The sequence below is a fragment of the Amphiura filiformis genome, chromosome 1 (genome assembly GCF_039555335.1).
Source record: "Amphiura filiformis chromosome 1, Afil_fr2py, whole genome shotgun sequence".
NCBI classification, from domain to species: domain Eukaryota; kingdom Metazoa; phylum Echinodermata; class Ophiuroidea; order Amphilepidida; family Amphiuridae; genus Amphiura; species Amphiura filiformis.
In genome coordinates, this window is record NC_092628.1 from 98,928,522 (window position 1) to 98,948,803 (window position 20,282).

General features: G+C 36.5%; 1 protein-coding gene across 1 annotated transcript; it reads right to left on the minus strand.

Moving 5' to 3' along the window:
* Window positions 1-11,485: 11,485 nt before the first annotated feature.
* Window positions 11,486-20,219, minus strand: LOC140159644 (small ribosomal subunit protein uS8). The gene is made up of 5 exons (XM_072183142.1): window positions 20,111-20,219; window positions 15,798-15,939; window positions 14,202-14,281; window positions 12,428-12,513; window positions 11,486-11,683 (listed from the first exon to the last, which is right to left on the minus strand). The coding sequence occupies exons 1-5, from the start codon at window positions 20,183-20,185 to the stop codon at window positions 11,590-11,592; spliced, it is 477 nt and encodes a 158-aa protein (XP_072039243.1). The 5' UTR covers window positions 20,186-20,219; the 3' UTR covers window positions 11,486-11,589.
* Between the last annotated feature and the right edge of the window lie 63 nt (window positions 20,220-20,282).

Below are 20,282 nucleotides of genomic sequence, written 5' to 3' on the forward strand. Positions count from 1 at the left end.
TCAGCCGCCACCTCTTTGCAGCATACCCAGTAGTCACGCAGCTAGTGTACAACAGCCAGTGTACAGCAGGGCAACATATCAAGCAGCCAATGTACAGCAGGGCAACATGTCAACAAACATGAAGTGTAAAATGTGCGCTTTCTTAGCCCGTGAAGTTACAAGGTTGTCAAAACATGCAATGACTTTGAAAAAAGGATTTTGAGGTTTTGGACAAGATAAATCGAGGCTTGTGAAGATGTTTGAGCCTGCATCACCGGCTTTCTGCGCTTTTATTGGTGTAGAACAGATCAAAGCGTTGATGGGCAGATGACATCAAAGATGTTGCTTTTGGTATTGTAAAGGTGACATGCAGACCAGACATTGCTATGTAATTTGTGTACAGTGGTGAATACCAGATTAGTATAAACTGATCCTGTTTACAAGTGTGCATGAAAATTTTGTCTCATTTAGGAGAGATCTAGTTTTGCAAAATTTTCATGCTCATAAATATTTATTTTTCCTACAGGCCTTTCAGAAAATGTATAAATTTCACAAAAATTACATTGACCTCAATGTTTATCAATAAATGCCAGGGACTGGTTCACTGGTATGTCAAGCGAACTACATACAACCACTACACTATTCAATATCGATCGGCTCTGTATATCATATCATGCATGTGTTGCATGCCTTCAGCAGTCCTGTACAATGATTTTATATAGTCGATAATATATTATCGAGTAGAGCTCATGGAGGCAGCCATTAGCAGACCACCCATTGTCAGATGGCTGGATGATTTTTGAAAATGAATCATGACTTTTTGATAAACCGCTTACGGCAAAAAATTCTGAGCACTGGGTGATTCTAAATTTCACATACAATGCACAAAACAATATTTGTAAAATCTTTGTCGAGAGATTTAAAAAGTTATCGAGAGAATTTTCTGTCATTTTGTTTTGTTTTAAATTAGCACAAAATACAATTTTCTAAGCAGAAAAATGGCCACAGTTCCTATCTTGCCATTGAAAACTACAGGAAGACCACCATGAGCTTCAAGCCACATGCCAGACATCCTGGCGCCAACTGCAAATGGCTGCGACCATGTGATGTAAGTCGAGTATATATTGTCGACTTTATAAAATGATTGTACAGGACTGTTCAGGTACATAAAAATATGTGGTATGTGCATAGCAGTTTCGTCTCTTATACAGTACTTCATGAAATGATGGCCCTGAGTAACAGGTGTTGCTGGGACTTAGCCAGTTGGGGATTGGTCTGCAAATAGTTTATGGGTAATCAGCAAAGTTTGATCTAAGTATGGAGTTAAATTTATACTTCTATCAAATTTGAAAGTAGAAGTAATGTAAGATAGTTGAAAATGAAATGCTTATAAACTGATGGTTGGTTTGTGTAATTGAACTACATGTAATGATATTGAAATTTTTAAATAATTGTTAGTATTAAGAGAATTCTACAAGCTCTTGTGTTTAAGTGAGGTCCATAGAGGTTCGGCTATGAGAGACATGAACCATGTATATGTGTCACTCACGATTATGTAGGGGACAACAATGTACATTTTCTTCCGGATTACTTTTCTGGCAAACTTATTTTAAGATTGCAAAATGCATTTTGCCATCTATGTGTGCTAAACACTAAATGTATGTGTAATGCTAGTGGTATGGTTCATTGGTCTCCATTTATGAGAATCCAGTACAGAAGATTTCAAATAGCACAATGCATATAGGGCTATGTAGTCAAGACTCTCCTTGTCTAACCTTTTTGGTGAGGTCATGTTATAGCAAAAATTTTCATTTGAATGAAAGCAGCTGCCAACAGCTGTACACGATCTGACAGCGATCTTATTTCAAAATAAAACATGACATTGCATACTAAATGAAAGTAGTAATCATTCATGTGGATTCACTAAAGCCTTGCGTAATTGTGGGCGTTCATCACACATTGTCCCCAGACAATTTTTATGCAGTTGGCGGGTGTGTTAATTCAAATGAAATTGTTACTACAGATTTAATCTCAGCCCAAAGGCGCAGAAATTTATTTCAAGAATTTTGCCCGTTTGGCTATGTAACTATTAGGTTCATATAGCAATCCACCAACCTACTCTCCTTTTGGATTTAGTGACATAAAGTGGTTTAATCACAAGGGAATGACACAATACGAATATGTAAATAGTGTTTACTTCTTTGTTTTTTTACTTTAAGAACAAGTTGATATATATATATATTTGGTAATTTGTTTACATGGGATTTTAAAAGTACTCTAATTTACAGTGTACATATAGCTGTTGTTAAAGTGATGAATATATCACGTTGGGATCTCTTCATTCAATTTACTTTACAGGTTTTTTTGTGTGAAATAAAATTAAATAGATTTATGGTTACAGTATTATAGTAGATTCAAAACTTTCTTTTACCTTTGTCAAATTAGTAAATAATGCTGAGCAAATAAATTACGGATCCAAGCATGTACAAACAAGTATTATTTTAAGACCAATCTTTTGTATTGGTATATTAACGCTTGCTTCAATTAATATAGCTTTCATAAAAAAACACTCTATATGCTTGTAGATGGGGTTTTACGGTATGTTAGCACATCTACATGTATGACAATGACAAAGATACCAAAATCTGAATTTTGATGATTTTACGAGCAAATACTGAATGGGCCTTTAATATATTTTGGATGATTAAAGAATGCATACACATGCTGGAAAGATTGTATTAAGCAGTTAAATATCCAAAGGGGACATTGAGACAAATTCTCCTTTCTCTAACACTTCTGCTATTCCATAAAATTCTGACTCCCCCCCCCCCCTAAAAAAACCCAACAACAACAACAACTTTAAATGTAAAATGTAGAAGATTGCTTCAATTTTGAATTCTTTTTTAATTAAGGTAGTTAATATTTTTGTTCATCCAAACTTTTCCTGAAACTGTGACCAGCTGAACAAGCTGTCAGAGCAAGAGGTGTTGTTATACTGTTTGTGTACATTGGGTGAGAACAACAGTGCAGAGCCTTCATACCAAAAGTATATGAATTTTAACTTGTGTGAACAATATTTGTGTATAAATTGTTGAAGAAATAATGAATTCCTTATTGTAACAACATGTCTGTAGCAAAATAATATGGAAGAAAAAGGTTACAGTATTATTAGTTTTTGAGGAAGTAGACATTTCATATTGATACCGATACTAATAGAATATACTTTAAAGTGGTGATTCAACTCAGGGACAGGGGTACAGGAATATACAATGTACACCATGTTGCTTTTGCCAAATGTACATGATGATGCATATAAATACATAATTATATTCTATTCCATGTATTAAATGAGGTTGACTTAAGTTTTTCACTGTATTTATATGTGGTGTAGGCCTGTATTGTAAATGATTAACATTCCTATTGCAGGCATGAAAACTGGTCTTGGAGAAAACACTGAAAATCATGTTTTTTACCATTTTCTGTGAATTTGATTCAGAAATAGGCTGAAAACACTGAAAACAAAAAATGCTGAAATCAGCTAAAACGATGAAAATTTTCATGCCTGCTATTGGTTGGAAGTTAGGTTCTGCAATAATTATGAGCCCTGACGGGAGGGTAATATGGGGGGGGGGCAAAGATTTTTGTCAGTCCGAGGTGGGGGGGGGGGGAAGCAATTTTTGGCACATATTTTCAGATCACCTTTGAAATAACACACACTAAAAATAAACAACACATTTTTCCATTACCTGTGTACATCTGTATTTTGAAGTATAGTTTGCTTGTTATTGATTTTGAAAAATGTTCTTACTAGGGTCAGTTGGTAGACCAATTTAAATTTTGTTTTATATATAGGTAGGAGTGTAATATAAATGTTCGATGTACCAAACCACACAGGTATATAGGCTGGACCAAAGTTATTATTACTCAGCAATTTTCGATGATTATGGTGCATCTGATACTGAATAATTTATAAATATCACTGAACAAATTCTGATAAGTTGAAGAGGATCCAATGTTGTATTTGAAGGTGTTTCAATAAACATCAAATTTTATGTGCAACAAATCATTTTGATACAACCTGTATGTGTGCAAGTCCACCATCGGCTGTTTAGCAGAGCAAGGCATAATGACCTCTGGTGTTTGATACACTTTACCTCTAGGATATTTGGAAAAAGTGGGGGATGGATGTTTAAGTGCATCCCTTGATATCCAAACAACAGAGTTTATGTTACTTATGTAGAAGATAGCTATATAAACATGATAAAGGTTACCTAATTTGAAGAACTCACATTGCATCTATAGCACTTCTTCGCATACGGTATATATATATATAACTTTTTTTAGAGTAGACTGTATGGTACCATTGAAGGTGAAAAGGGGGGGGGGGGCTTATGCACAAGTGGTTACAGTACTAGTATTGAACAACATTTTAATTGCATTTTGGACATGTAGGCAACATTAACATTTAGATTATTTGTGAAAGTTCATTTGTAGGAAAGTTAATCGTGACTACAAAATGTGGACAGTCTGTGTGTGAAGCTATTTAAAGTACAAGTTCATTATAGAACTTGTGAAAATTATTGTTAAATTGCATCATGTGTATAAGTGCCAATGTTTCAGTAATTCAGTGGTTAATACATGACTGTGAAAGTGGGCATTTTTGTGGAGCAGTAATTTTCACACTTCACGCTCTACATAGCTACAATGAAAAGAATGTAATTAAAATTTGTGGACTGTATAATAATAATAATACAATGTGGTACTCGCCCATGTGGGCAACAATAACTGTAAGCAGAAGTCTAAGCCACTCTTATTTATTGTAGGCCTGTAATTTTTCAGAATTAACATCATGTCTGGCAAGGGTCAAAATATTAAGGATATCAAGTGTGAACTTGTTGAACCCTAATATCATTACATGTATGAAACTACAATCATAATATTCATGTGTACATATATTTACATGTGCAATACACTAGAGTGATCATCATTTCCCTTCCTTTTGTACAGGAAATCAGTTGGAAATCCTCAGTGATTCCCTATAGCAGAAGATTTTAATTCAGATTTTTGCATATTTGTAAAGAGTATATTGACTGCTCAGTGCCAGAAGTGGGTAAGTGCAATAGCTACCCTGTGAACATTTGGCAATTTACACGCAATATATTGCACTGCACATGGTAGCTAATTGCACTCAACCACTTCTGGCACTGAGCAGTTGATAAGTGTGCTAACATACCCTGCATGATATAAGACCTAACACAGCATTTAACTACATGTATGACATTTTAGTTGCAGGAGTCTGTCCGTACTTAAGTTGTAGCTACATTCAATTGTCCTTTCCGGTAATCCCATAATCCTTTATGGGTAGACCTGTGATGTCGCACCGATGCGCACATCGTTACCATGTTACTGCGCACTTTACAGAATTGAAATGTGCAGCTACAATGTTCGCTACATGATGTGCATACCGGTGTGACAACTTTTAGGTCTCCATGCAAAGGCTTATGGGATTTACCAAAAAGGTCAATTGAATACAGCTTTATATTTATCAACACTGCCATTTTCTTCACATATGAAAAAAATCACCTTTTAAATGACAATTTTATTGGCTTATCCTTCAATTTTAAGCAATTCCTAAAAATGATTTTCTTTACTTCTTTACGGGAATGACGGATAGTGAGTGCCTTTAAAGAGACATTCAGAGATCTGTCATTTTTATTTGTACTTTTAGAATATTTATTAATGAAGTAACTAACCCTACACTGAATAAGCAAGACACTGTGTTTCTTGTTAAGAGAGACAAATCTTAATTCTATATGCCTGGTATAAGGAACTCTGTGCAAGGAACTTAATCTTAAAGATATCATAACCTTAAAGGTCCACAATCATTGGCATGGTCAACTGGCCAGTGACCTTATAGATCACACTCCTGTATACTTGTCTGGACTTTAGTGGTGTCTGGACTGACATGCCCTGGGCCACATAACTCAATTATGTAGTTCATTATTCCAGATGTGGTGGTAGACCTTTAACATCTTATTTTGTTGATATTTCTGGGAAAAAAATGGGTTAAGGGTATTTTCCCAATTTATCAACGACGGATCTCTGAAAGGAAGTTTTTGCTATCATATTTGAAAACTAAACCACAGATTGGTGCTCATAAGTTTTGTATCATTGAGTAATTTGAATTTATTTGTAAACAAAAGTTGTGTATTAAAATGCTGCTCATTTAACAATTGTATTATTTGGTTTATATATAGGTGATTTAAGTATGAATATAGAGTTTATATTAAAAAAAGAAGCAATACTGGTAGTATGTGTATTCACAAATGTTATAAAAATACAATTTACTGCAAGACCAAAGATCCTGAACTTTAGGGTCTATGGTAAGACCAAATTATCTGTTTGGGTAATACGGTGGCTACTACTTCATTAGTCCTGATTTAGGTCAGCTACATACACTTTTGAATACTTGTACCGCTAATATTGCAATTTGCCATGTAAATGTTTTTAAGTTTTTGATGCCACAAAGTGCACTTAATATGATTTTTAGTATCAAATAATGTTGTAACTATAGTACGATTTAAGACCCACTTGCTTGTTTGCGCAAGTGGACTGAACTTTCTTACAAATGTTCTTTCTGTGCATCTTGTAATATAAGGGAACACACTAAAAGCTTGCTGACGTCCTGTAGACAAAAGTCCTTTTGTTGGAAATCAAGAAGTAATATGTTTGTAAAAAACTAGTTCAAATAAAGCTTGGAATTTCAACATTTCAAACTTGTGTTTCAGGGGAGGGTCTCATTTACGAGGTTAAAAGTGTGATAAATTTTCAAATTAGAATATATTTGTTCTGTGAAACTTGTTGGTTAATTTACTTTTTATGTTTGTGCTTCGGTATTATGTTCTTGCCATTGCAAGTCATCTCATTTGTTTTGTAACCTTGGTACATGTAAATCTAATATGGGGTTAATTTTTAAACATTTTATACTTTCAAAAACTTGTGGTGTTTCTTTGGAAATATACTCCTGATCAAAAAATTGGAATGATGTGCTGGTCAGTACAAATAGGTATATTCATAAATGGTATGACTTGGTGAAGAGGTACGTCATTCATGATCACCTTGAGGACGGAAAGACAAAAGACATAGGACAATGGGCTATTCCATTAAAAATCCACTACCCCTGTGGAAGATTTTTTAAATATCAACCAAAGCAGGAAATATCTTCCAAAGCGGGAGTATGTTTTTCAAATGTAATTGGTCAGGGTTAATCATTTTGAAACCCATACTCTCTCTGTATTATGGCTTTACCTATATCTTCCACAACTGGAGTATTTCAAATAGAAGTTACCCATGCAACTGTCTATTCTATTTGATACTCATACTCCCTCTGTGGAAGACTTTAGCTAAATCTTCCACAGGGGTAGTGTGGACTTTAAATGGAATAGCCCATTGCATGATGATTTGAAATTACTGATCTGCATGCCTGTTGTGTGGGGTACATGTACCCCTTCCAATATTTCTGCCAGGGAGTAATATTATTATTTTAAAGCCAGAACAAATGGTGTGTACCTAACTGTATTTATTGGTTAAGATTTAATAATAATAAATCTTCAAAGAATTCATAACATTGACTAGCCCATTCTGTTTGTGTACGATTAGTATTCCGTTTCCTGAATGAAGCATTCCATGTGTTTAAAAATGTTTTGTGGACTATTTTGCAGCATAGCCCTATAGTGCAACATTATGGTGGTTCTCAAAGTCTTTTCAATTTAATAATACCTGAGGTAGAGTAGTCTTCGCCAAGCAGTCTGACCACCATGGAACTTATGTGATCATATTAATCCGCTTTCACGTACCCTAATCAAGTATTTTCCTCCTGTGTAAAATCACATCCTAAACAAGTATATGACTGCTTGTTTTTATACCAGAAAAAAAAATGTTATTTGAGCAATTACAACTCCCTTAAAGCCATATTATAACATTTTCAAACAAAATAGATTAGCATTTCTTTGCCATAAAATGTTAGCTTTTACTGTCAGATATATCCCTTTTATTTTTGAGCCGAACAACTACGGCAAAGCAAAGAAAATTGAATTTACTACCAGCGCACATGTCGCCAATATGTAGTATGTACCACTCCTTCGGTCATGTTGTGGTACGACCATGACTAAACCAAACCAAAATTTTTAGGTTCCTCAGATTGTCCCAAAACACATTCAAGATGTTTCCAAAATTAAAAAGTTTAAAGTTACAGCAAAAGGGGTCAAATTTCACACTTAGTTAAAAACCATACCAGGTATTTCTCGTCTCTAGGATTCAAAAGAATAGTTTGACCTGTCTGTGATTCTTTAGTTATAATAAGCAAAAAGGTCAAGCCAAGGGGTTGGTCAGTTTTTTTTACCACACGGGTCAGAAAATAAATATTTAAGTGCTCAGATTCCAATGAAAAAGGTCTGAAATTGTTCGTCATGTAGAAACGGGTCAAAGGAATCATCATCTATAGGACATTTCATTACCAAGGAAACAGCAAAATACATGTAGGCGATGGCCATGTACAGGCCCTATACAATGGGGCATATGGGGTTGACCTTTATCGGATTTTGGCAGTAACGAAGCATTTTAAACAGTACAAACTATTTCGTAATTTGAATTTACCTACTTGCCAATTTGAGACCATTTTCTTGGGAATGAGCACTTTTAGTTTCTGACCCTTGTGTGACCACCACAGCTTTGACACCATTTCTTGCTATAACTCAGTCAAGAACAGTATGACACAGATAGGTCAAACTATACTTTTTCTGAATCTATGAAATGAGGAATTCTTTGGTATGGGTTTTAACTTGCCCAAATCAAAGTTGATTCTTTTCAAATTCATTGTTCACACTATTAGTATTATCTATAAATCTATTATATAGGGTCCACAAGGCATGCAATGGGGGGGGGGGGGTCCACCCCCTGGCGGGGGTTCACCCCCCTCACTGTTTTTATGACAAATTATCATCATCCAATTCCGGAAATTTCAAAAAAAAGGAAAAAAATTTGGCCCCATTTCCGGAAGTTTTACATCTCCGATATATACAGGGTGTCCCTGAAAGAACTGTATCGTTGGGAACTGATTTTTTTCGTAAAATTCTTATATTTCAAGAACGGCATGGTCAATTGTCAAAATGTGATAGCCGATTTATTCCTCACCCACACCAAGTATTCAATTTTGTTTTGTTGTGGCGTTAAAATACCCAAACAATTGTTTCCGACGATACAGTTCTTTCAGGGACACCCTGTATTTTCACCAGTTCCACTTTGGTGAGAGTGGTATTGAGGCATCAATTCGCATAGAACATGTTTATGAGTGTTAAGTTGGGTATGCCAAACTAAATATGATTTGCTTTAATATTGATATCTAAAATAAACTGAGCTCAAAAAAGAAACTTATAATTTTTCACAAGGTCATATCTTGAAATCCTGTCCATCAAATTGAACCAAAATTACACACAGATTTACTTCAATACTCTACTCTTAACACATGTCAGTAACCAAGCAGTTATCCAACTGACACAACTGCAAAATGCACTGACATGGGACAGCTTCCTGGACCACATTCACAGCCCAGCCCTGTTTCATGAAAGAAGTGTATGAAAAGCAGAAAGCAGCACCGTTTTATCATCTGTGCAAGGATCTTGTGTGCATTCTCACAGATTTTTTGTCCTGCGTGGCAAATGTTGGGCTGTGAAAGTGAAGGAAGTCCAGGAAGCTGTCCCATGACAGTGCATTTTGCTGTTGTGTCAGTTGGACAACTGCTTGGTTACTGACATTTTTTTTGAGTAGAGTATTAATGTAATCCTGTGTGTAATTTTGGTTCATTTTGATTGACAGTATTTTAAGATATGACCTTGTGATTCACAAGGTGTAAAAAATTTTAAGTTTCTTTTTGAGCTCAGTTTATATCGAGTAAGAATATAAGGGATGCCCAGTGGGCACCCTTGAGCATTCCGAGAAATTTAGGGTCAAAGTTTATACAGGGGTCAAAACTCAAAATTGTTCTCATTTTGTTAAAACCCATTGCAAAATGATCCTCATATTACAAGGATTCAGAAAAATATATAGTTTGACCTACCTACGGTGAATCAGACAAGTTATTGGCAAAAAGATCAAAGGTTGAATTTGGGCTCCATAGGGGTTAAACACAGAAAAGTTCCCAAATTTTGATGCAAATGGTCGCAAAATGTTTGTACTGAAATCATTCAGAAAAGAAATAGTTTGCACTATCTACAATGTTTTGTTACTATGGTAACACACCACAAGGAATTACTGCCCATTGAGTCCAATTAAGGTTGACATATTTTCCCCAGTTACCTAGGTAATGAAATATTCAGTATTGTTTATGCATAGTGCAAACTATTCTTTTTCTGAAGTATTAACCAGACAAACATTTTGAGACAGTGTACAAATTAAGAAAAAAAATCAGGTTATCCGGCGGATGACCAGGTCATGAAATCTGGTCATCCGCCAGAGTTTTTGGTAATCCGTATATATCCGCCAAAATTGGGATTTTATAAAATATCATTTACTAATAAGTAATAAGTACTCAAAATAAATGAAAAGACACAAATCAATACAAAATCCAGTGTCATAAGATTCTAAAATCTAAGTTTTTGGCTGATGTCAAAGCCTCATCATCATCACAGGCGCCGCTATTGCGCCCACAAAGCCACAGTACTAGTTTGGACTGAAAGAAGGCCACACAGCGCACACTCGAGCCCCTAACTAATTATGTGGGGATGTGGTGGTTTGAAACTTCAAAGCTTTGAGGAGTACAAAGACTAGACAGAACTGGAAAGCAATGTGATTTTTCGTAAGCTTAGTAAAATATCGGGACTAAATAATTTTTATATTGCATGAAGGTGAAAAAAGTGGGTGTCCGACAGATAACCTGCAGTGAATTTCTGGTTATCCGTCGCTAAATCTGGGTGTCAGGACTACCGGATTACCACTTTATTTGTACACTGTTTTGAGACCATTTTTTATCCAAATAGGATCAATTTTGACGTGTCAGACCCCTGCCGAGCCCGTATGTCAACCTTTGACCTTTTCGCTAAATACTGATTTGTCGTAGGTAGGTCAAACTATATATTTTCTGAATCCTTGTGACCTGAGAAATAACTTTTAACCAGATCGGAGTAATTGTGAGTTTTGACCCCTGTATAACCTTTGACCTCGTACTTTTATTGCTCAAGAGTGCCCACTGGGCTCCTGTTATTTTTGACCTCTCAGCATGTTAGGCATCAACTTTAAACAAGAAAATGTTAGTCATACGCAACTTTACACTAGAGGGAGAAGAACAAAAGGCATCTACTCGACTAGTGGGGTGAAACTTAACATCCCTCTCAATCCAGTGGACTGGTGGGTGTACAGTATAGCTCCAGGATGTCAGAGGAAAGCTGCCATCCTGTAGGTACTGGCATACATTGGCTATAAGACCACCAAAGAATGACAACACAACACATGATTTGGCCTCTTCTCGCTGTAGTGCAGCTTTTATTCACACCCTCTGATATTATCAATGTACATAATGAGTTCTATTTGATGTTGGTTTGTACTTTGTTGTTTCAACTAGAAAAAGAAGCCTAAGATTTTGCCACCGACATGTTTCCTCCTGGCCTCCTCATGATCCATTATACCACTTGATGTTGTGAGGACGATGTACCTGTAAAACACAGTAAAACAAAAATATGATTAGTAATCAAACACCTAACTTGCTTTCAGTATACTGCCAATTTCATAGGTAACAGTCCAACTTCTTTTATCTGGCCATGATGTGACCAAGCAGAATAAATGAAAAGCCAGGTCCATGAGTTGATGAGTAATTCTGCATAATACCTGAAGTGCTTAAATTGGGGCAACAAAATATTACTCAATAACAATGAACTTAAATTGAGTGCTGCTGCCTGCATGCAACATAGATGTCCTTTTTAAAAATGCCTTTGACCATGAAATTAAGATGTCAAAGCATGAAAAACATGTATACCTGGATGAAGATCACATGGCCAGATAACAGAATGATCCATATTAAAGAGATCAGTGTACAGGGAGCATGTTCTGTTCACTGCAGGCTTCATATGTCCTTTCATGGGCAATAAATATGGGCAATTAAATATAACTTAATGCATGTCTGCGGTAAAATTACTAGTGATGTGGAGCAAGCATGGACAATAATCTGCCCCAACTTTCCAAATGAAATGTGGGCTCCCTAATTCCAGAATTTAAATGGTTTGTACAGTTTTAGTATATTGTCGGTAATACAACACAAGGTTACATCATAGATATCTTTAAGAATACAGGCAACATGTGAGATAAAAGGCTGCTTTCCTGTTCTGTTCACAGATTTGCACCCACACCTTGGCATATTACCCTTTATACACCCCCCCTTTTCCTTTTAATGAATACTCACCCAAACTGTCTAGAGGGTAGAAGATTCCGTGTCCACTGTTCCATATCATGCAGCGACACATCAAACCTGGGACTGATCACTCCACACTGTAAAACAATAATTGGAAACAATAATCAAAATAATTTTCTAACAAGAATTTTACAAAAGGAAACATGAACACAAGTCCCCATGCCAAACACATTCCTGCACAGTTTGTCCACTCTGAAGTACAAAGTGACAACGCGCGCATTAACAGTGTGCAGTGCCGCATCTCTGCTGCAGGTATGCGTGCCTTCAAACTCGGCACAATGTGAGCGCATGGTGTTAGCCAGCGAGCCATCCACCCATCTCTTGCACGGGCAAAGTCAAAAGTAAACGGGTGGAAAAATCATCAACCTGTCCAGAAGACGGGCAGGAAAATTTAGTTTCAATTATTTTCCCCTTTATTCATATCATTTTGATAATGATAATATTAGATGTCTATGAAAATACTCCAACATTTAAAATACTTGAGTCTTTCCAGGGTCGGTGACTGCTTGTTGTCCCAAATAAAATTGCGTAGAAGTGCAATGACTTGTTCAATGAACCCCTGGATTGTACGAATTGGGGAGATATATCTAGTCAACAAGGTCAAGGGGTCAATGCAGGGGAATTAGTTTTCCAGATCCCAATACAATAGATCGGTCTTACAAGAGTAGGCCTACTTGTGTGTATATACTTGTATCGGGAATTTATTTGCTCAAACTCCATAATGTTCTAATTTTTCGATGGATGGCGCCTGGATTAATTTAGCTTTCATCAGAAACACTCTATATGCTTGTAGACGAGGTTTTACGGTACGGTATGTGCTATAGCAGCTTTTGAGAGATATTTTAGTTTTCTGTACTAAGATAAATTAAAATGCTTTTTTTTCCTTTTTAAAGCAATAGTGGTGTGTAGTTATGTATCAAATGGAGATAAAAATATTGGAGTTATGCAGACCTGCTTTGCCAAATTCTGTATACTTTGAATCAAATTGCATGCGATTGATCTTGACACAGGATCGATATTGGACCCAAAAAATTTTGGACGGGTAGTTTCTGAATCCTGGCTAACACCCTGTGTGAGCGTCCTTGTCGGTACTTTAAGTAGACTGTCTGTAAGGACATATTTCCCCATTATACATGTGGATGGAGAGGAACAAGCTCAATAGAGTCAATCAATCAATCAAATTTGAGTGTCTTGCCAAAGGACATGACATGTTGGCCATGACAGGGTTCAAACCCAACAACCTTGCTGTCATGAGTCAAATGCCTTTTAGGCCACTTTGCTCCTGTATGCTGCAAGAAATCATATATAATAATTCCATTTAGCAATCTGCAGTTTGCTGAAAATCCCATGAACTATTGGAAATCCTGTGCTTTGCAATGGATATTTTTCATATTGCAGACATCACTGAAATTAAACAAAATAAGACACTTGCTTCTTTCAGCCATTCCTGAAAACAACAAACAACCCATTCTGCTTGATCCTGTTAGCTCACTCTCAAAAAGAAAAAGTTTGGCTCAGGGAAAAAAATGCAGTACAATATTTGTACTTTGTAGGACAATTTGTTACTTTACCGGTACCCCTTTTTTGGCCCACTTTTGTGAAGATTTTTCCTGGCCACTTCGCAAGTGCCCAAATTTCTTTTTTGAGACTAAAAAATCCTCAAGTTATCAAATACTGTACCGTACGGCCTGTACATATAACGCATTTCAAAGATGTGTATGTGGTCGCCCAAGACTTTTTCTTAGTTCTTAGTGATAAATCTTACCTTGTTTAGTCTGCCATTAAGGTGGACAACAATCTTGCCGCCTCTGTGATCATCAATGATCTCAAACTCACCAATGTACCCTGCAATAAAATAATACAATTTGAGTTGCTGAGTAGGGAATAATGACTTTTAGTGTCTCCTAAATTTATTTTCAAAGTTCTGCATCTTCATAACCCAGCAAAGTATTGAGATGGATTCAGGTTATAGATCACTTGACAATTCCTGACATTTTGGGTATGGTATGGAAAAAAGTTGCAATTTTGGAAAATATCTAGAAAAGAAACATCATTGTTTATCAACAAAGGCGAGGGACTCGTCTATCGATATGCTTGAACGAGCCGCTGCACTGTTCAATGTATAATGGCTTTCTTGTACTATAAGAAATGTGGTGGGCGATTTAAAATGCATGTGCGTACACACACTGCAGGGCAAAAAACAATGGAAATTGCCATAATTCACGCACATATTGTCGGGCAATGACGTCACATGTCAAGTTGTCTATACACAGGTTTCATGTACGCCACAGGTCACTAGCCCTGGAGGTACACCAATGATATTGGAGCACGTGAAAATGAAATATCACCCACAGAGTGCTAGTATTCCTTACAAAGCATGGGTTTGAATGACGCGCCAAAGATTCACAGAGGATGATAATAGTTTGTTTGTCCTCCAGTGTCACTTGACCGATTCTCTATGCAGGTAATTTTTATCAACCTTTTAACCTTTCGTGCAAGCGCCCTATATGTAAACATCTCTTGAAACTTACGGTAGGCTTACTGTATGGAAAAAAAATATACCAGGCTTGCTGGTTGAGTTATGAACCATTTTACTGATAACCTGTCTAGTATATAGTTGCAAGTGTGGTCAGTTTCACTTAAAGCTAGGTTGATTGGTAGCCAAGTATACTATACTGCTAATTTAAGAGTTGACCTATGATGTCACATGTTTACATTCAGAACACCCCCTGTTGTTTCTAACCAGGCAAAATAACACAGAAGTATCTATGGCAGACCACATAAATCTTTTTAAAATCCAACTTTTAAAAACCTTTTGTGTGATATTATGTATATAGCTTGATGCATTTGAAAACAAGATGATAGCATTTTTAGTATTATTTGCTTTGAATCCAATGTTAATGACACAGAGATGTAAGCGAGGTAACGATCCACTCCCTGAAAGCGAGCCGAAGGCGAGCACCTCGCCAAATTTCCGGAAGTACACGGGCTTGTCCGGGAATAGGCTGCAGGGTATCACCCCCTCAAAAAATTTTTTTTTGCTCTTTTTATGACCAATTATCATCATCCAATCCCGGAAATGTAAAAAAATCAACTTCTTCCATATAAACTATAGTGTTTTTTGTCTGGCAGTTTTTATCTCGGACCAACTGAGGATGAGGGCGTATCAAATGTAAACACATGTCAACTCATAAAGATAGGTTCAAGGTATGGGTCCTTCCTTAAATTCAGTGCTGTTCTCAGGCTAGTCTGGAAATCGACACTCGAATAATCTCTTGTCTGATCGATTTATATTTTCCTCATTAAACAGTCAACAAGACAGACAAAATTTTAACCCATACAGTAAAGCAGTACTACTTACCATGCTTCATCATCACACTCAGGAATTTGACGATAACTTTGGAGCAAGGTCTCAGCATCACCTGACGCTTGCATCGTTTCTCAGCATTGCCAATGCTCTTCAGAGCATCAGCCAGGACATTCATTCGCACCATGGTGACCGACTGAAAAATAAAGACATTAAATTAACAAATTAATTAACAGCAGGGACTGTCTTTTAAGACACAACAGTGCATTGCGCGTTTCAAACCATTTGTGACTACATGATTTGTCATGCGCCTTGCAGGATTGTTGACTTTGTTGTCCTCAATTGCTGAGTGCCCTGTCTGATCCCTCCGTGATGATAGGAACTCTCTTGACAGCGTTTTCATTAAAAAAATACATATTAAGGGATCTAAAATGAGCGTTTATTATGCGTTTTCGACAGTATTTTTGTGGGACATGAGAGCACCTCAGACCTATCGAATTGCATTCTGAATCTGAAGCATGTCTTTCTGATATCAAATAATTTTCATTTTTGAAAATCACAATATAATACAAATTTTATGACAAATTATAAAAATTTGATATTTTTCAAATTTTTGATATAACAGTCCTCGAAGTAAATGATATAAATCTAATGACATATTCTTAAAGTGTATGTAGCAGGGAGGAAAAGCCGACGGTCAATTGAAAATTTTGACCTTTCATATTGAAGATATGGATTTTTTCCCAAAAAGACCTAATTTTTTTTGGGTGTTTTGGGAAAAAAATCCATATCTTCAATACGTCGACTTTTCATCCCACCTACATACACTTTAAGTATAAATCATCAGATTTATAAAGTTTACTTCAAAAAGTTTCAAGTACTGTTAAATATCAAAATATCAATTTTTAATGATTTGCCATAAAATGTGTATTAAATTGCGAATTTCAAAAATCAAAATTATTTGATATCAGAATGACATTCTTCGTATTCAGAATGCAATTCGATATGTCTGATGTGCTCTAATGTCCCACAATAAATACTGTCCCAACGCTCATACCCCAGCCCTTAAGTTGCCCAAAATTCTCGAAAGAATGTACTCTATATTAACCTGTGCAAGTATAAAAAAAATCGCATAGCGAGAAAACCATTTTTGTAACATCGTAAGTAGCCCAAGTAGGCTCCTGAATCACGGAAGCGGCAACTCTGATCATTGAAAACATGTGAGCGACTGATATAAACACCGTAGGGTTGATGCCCAAATTGCACTCGAATTTTTTTAATTGATATTATATGTGAAGCGCATCACTTGACTGGTTGATTTGCCAACAACCGACCTGGCCGTCGGCCATGTTTTTAGTTTGAAGTGTGTATTATTGATGTGCAAAGTTGCAGAATTACTTTCTTAGGTGTGCACTGCCATTTTGCTGACATCCTGCTTCTGACATGTTCAATCACAGTCTGGGATAAGCGCTCAATAGGGGCAACCTCATCGAACAGGGTGACAATGTATTGTATCTAGGCCTACGCTAGGGTGCATCTCTTGCCCCTCATGTTACCCAAATTTCTTGTCCCTAGTCTCAAAACGTTCCATTGGTCAAAATATTACTCCATACCAAATTTAAAATTATTCCGAAGTCGTTTAGGGGGGCCTCCATGACATTGAAATTGTTGGTCATTTGCCATACCATATGCATAAGGCAGCTATTTTGTTTAGATGGTTAACATTAGAAATTACTGCTGCCTTATGTATTTTGTCCATGTAGTTAGGACTATTTAATCAAGATGTAAAAAAAGCCCATGTCCCAAAATTAAACATAAGGGAGCTATCTACAAGGACCAAGTTTATGTAAACATAAATGGCTGCCCTTTGCTGTCTTTACTGTGTAATTGTGAAATTACTTAAATATTCATAACTTTCCTGTTTCCATGCCAACTTTGAACCGTTAGGCTGATAGTTACTACTACAGACTATAATGATCACACACTTGCATCTAGACCTTGCTGAATTTGAGGAGACAACACACACAGGACTGAGGTTCTTCAAATCTTGATATTGGATATCTCCGACTGGTACTGGCATGATCATTTTACCTCATTCGGCTTTATACATTGTCTTTGTTGTTGCCGTTTAAGCCAGTGCTTCTTCTGTGTTGGTACTTTGTCAATTGTCACTGCAGAGTGCAAAATTCTGCAAAGTGTACCATTTTGTTTGGTTTTACATTGCAACTTTCTTTTATGTACTATGATTTAACTGGCATTGAAATTATATGATTCACATACTTAAGTAACCTTTGTAGGCCTATGAATATTTCCATGAGAGGTACATGTAGTTCTTCTTGGATTGGAACCTCAATTCAAGTAAGCAGATCTTTATGGGGAACAAAAGTTTTGCCATTCGTCTGGCCTAGCATCTACAATGCTCTGGAATCTTAAACTTAACTTCTGAGTTTGCTCACCACTACCTACAATAATGCAATTCACAACTTCGCGAAATCATCTCTGCTGAGAACTCCGATCTGAAGATTTGAAGAACCTCAGCCTTCCATTCTTTTTAACGTATAACATGATGCTGTCTCATCAAATTGAGCAAGGTCTATAAATGTGCAAGTGTGCGATCACTCTTCTGTAGTAGTATCAGCCTAACAGGTCAAAGTTAGCACGAAAACAGGAAAGATATGTATATCTAAGCAAATTCACAATTACACAGTAAAGACAGCAAAGGGCAGCCATTTATGTTTACATAAACTTGACCTCTGTAGATAGCTCCCTTATGTTTTATTTTTTTGAGTTAGACTATTTTAACATCTTGATTCATTAATAGTCCTAACTACATGAACAAAATACATAGGGCAGCAGTCATTTCTAATGTTAACCATTCAAAACAAAATAGCTGCCTTATGCATATGGTATGGCCATTGACCAACAATTTCAACGCCACGGAGGCCCCCCTAAACGACTTCGGAATAATTTTAAATTGGGTATGGGGTAATATTTTAACCAATGGCACATTTTGAGACTAGGGACAAGAAATTTGGGTAACATGAGGGGCAAGAGATGCACCCTAGCCTACGCCGATATACAGGTTTAGCCCCCACTTCACAAAAGCATTAATTACGTTCTTCACAAAATGTTTCTTTGGCAATTTACTTTTGATATAAATATCTAAAATCTCACCGGGTCAAAAAAACTATCTATCGAGGAATTCTCCTGCAGCATGCGACTAAATTTGGAGGAAATTTGTGAAAGAAATCAGGTTTTACAATCGTATTTGTTGCCAGAAATCATTCACTTTCATCAGCTTGGGGGGGCATTCCCAAGTCACCATCTGAAAATATGTCTGGAAATAACTGATAAATACAATTTGCATGGATTTGTGGGTAAATAATAAATATAGCCTTGACTCAGCATCTACTTTTGGATGCAAAAGGATAAAAAACAGTACTAACAATTTTGAAAGAAATTAATTGCCCAACGAGGTGTACATGCTGCGGATGAATTCAGAATGTGAAGCAGTCGGCCCTTAAAGCCAATAAAGGGCATGACCATGGCATGATGGCGCTCTGTGCGCATGAGCAGCAAAAACATTGAAAATGGTGATGTACACCTTGGAATTCGGGCAACTTTGCACATCAATTTACACTTGGATTTGTCAAAAATCATTAGTCCCATTACTGTAGTGAAATAATATGTACATGTGTACCATATTCTGATCTGAAGTTTAGTTTACAAAAATTATGCCTAAAAAATAAGTTGAATGCCAAATTCGCAGATGTCGGAATTATGTTATTATGTAAAGTTCTCTAGGCTAGCTCTATTCTTCACTTCAGGCTCAGCGATCAAATTGGGCACCTGTGACCTATTTCCGACTGATTACATGGTTTCATGAACCGGGTTGCAAAAAATGCAGGATTTGGCAAAAATTTGAATTGAAGCTCCGGGGCAGGGGGTTCTCCGGCCCGACCAAAGGTAAAGTTGTCCAATGATCTACTTGCCTTGAAATTAAAATAAAAAACAAAGTTTACATCGTCGCAACATGATCGAGTAACGAACATGGGTCAGGGATGTGATTGAGGATTTTCTTATTCATGCAATCTTATGTTATGTACAGTGCTGTGCATGTGTGTCGGAAAATGTGTCGTCAATGCAATGTATGCATTTGTATAGCATGTTTTATAGGGGCCGGTAGTACGAATACTAATTTTGCCGATCATTAGTTTGTGGCATCAGCGACATGACAGGTACCAAATAATTTAATATCAATGTCAACAAACTAATAAATATCATAACTGGTAGACTTTTTATATAATAAGATGTGGGATTATGGAAATATGAAGCGATTGTTGAAGTACTTTACAACATTGCCTCACCTGTTTTCCACGGGAATGACCGAAAAGGAAGTGAAAGGGATGATGGGAAGGGAAATAAATGATTGATAGACTCATTTTAATGCAAAGTTCGTGACACGTATGTGATAGTGGTACGTATCCAGGGAAGCATTGAACTGGTACATTGAAATGAGTTGTTTAGTGTTTTCATGCA

What these genes read in the sequence shown, in the direction of transcription:
- LOC140159644 (XM_072183142.1), bottom strand. Translation starts at nt 20,185, where the DNA reads ATGAGTCTATCAATCATTTATTTCCCTTCCCATCATCCCTTTCACTTC. An exon ending in GAGTGTGATGATGAAGCATG is followed by an intron (nt 14,282 to 15,797) that starts GTAAGTAGTACT and finishes ATTTTATTGCAG; the next exon opens with GGTACATTGGTGAGTTTGAG. An exon ending in TTAATGGCAGACTAAACAAG is followed by an intron (nt 12,514 to 14,201) that starts GTAAGATTTATC and finishes ATTGTTTTACAG; the next exon opens with TGTGGAGTGATCAGTCCCAG.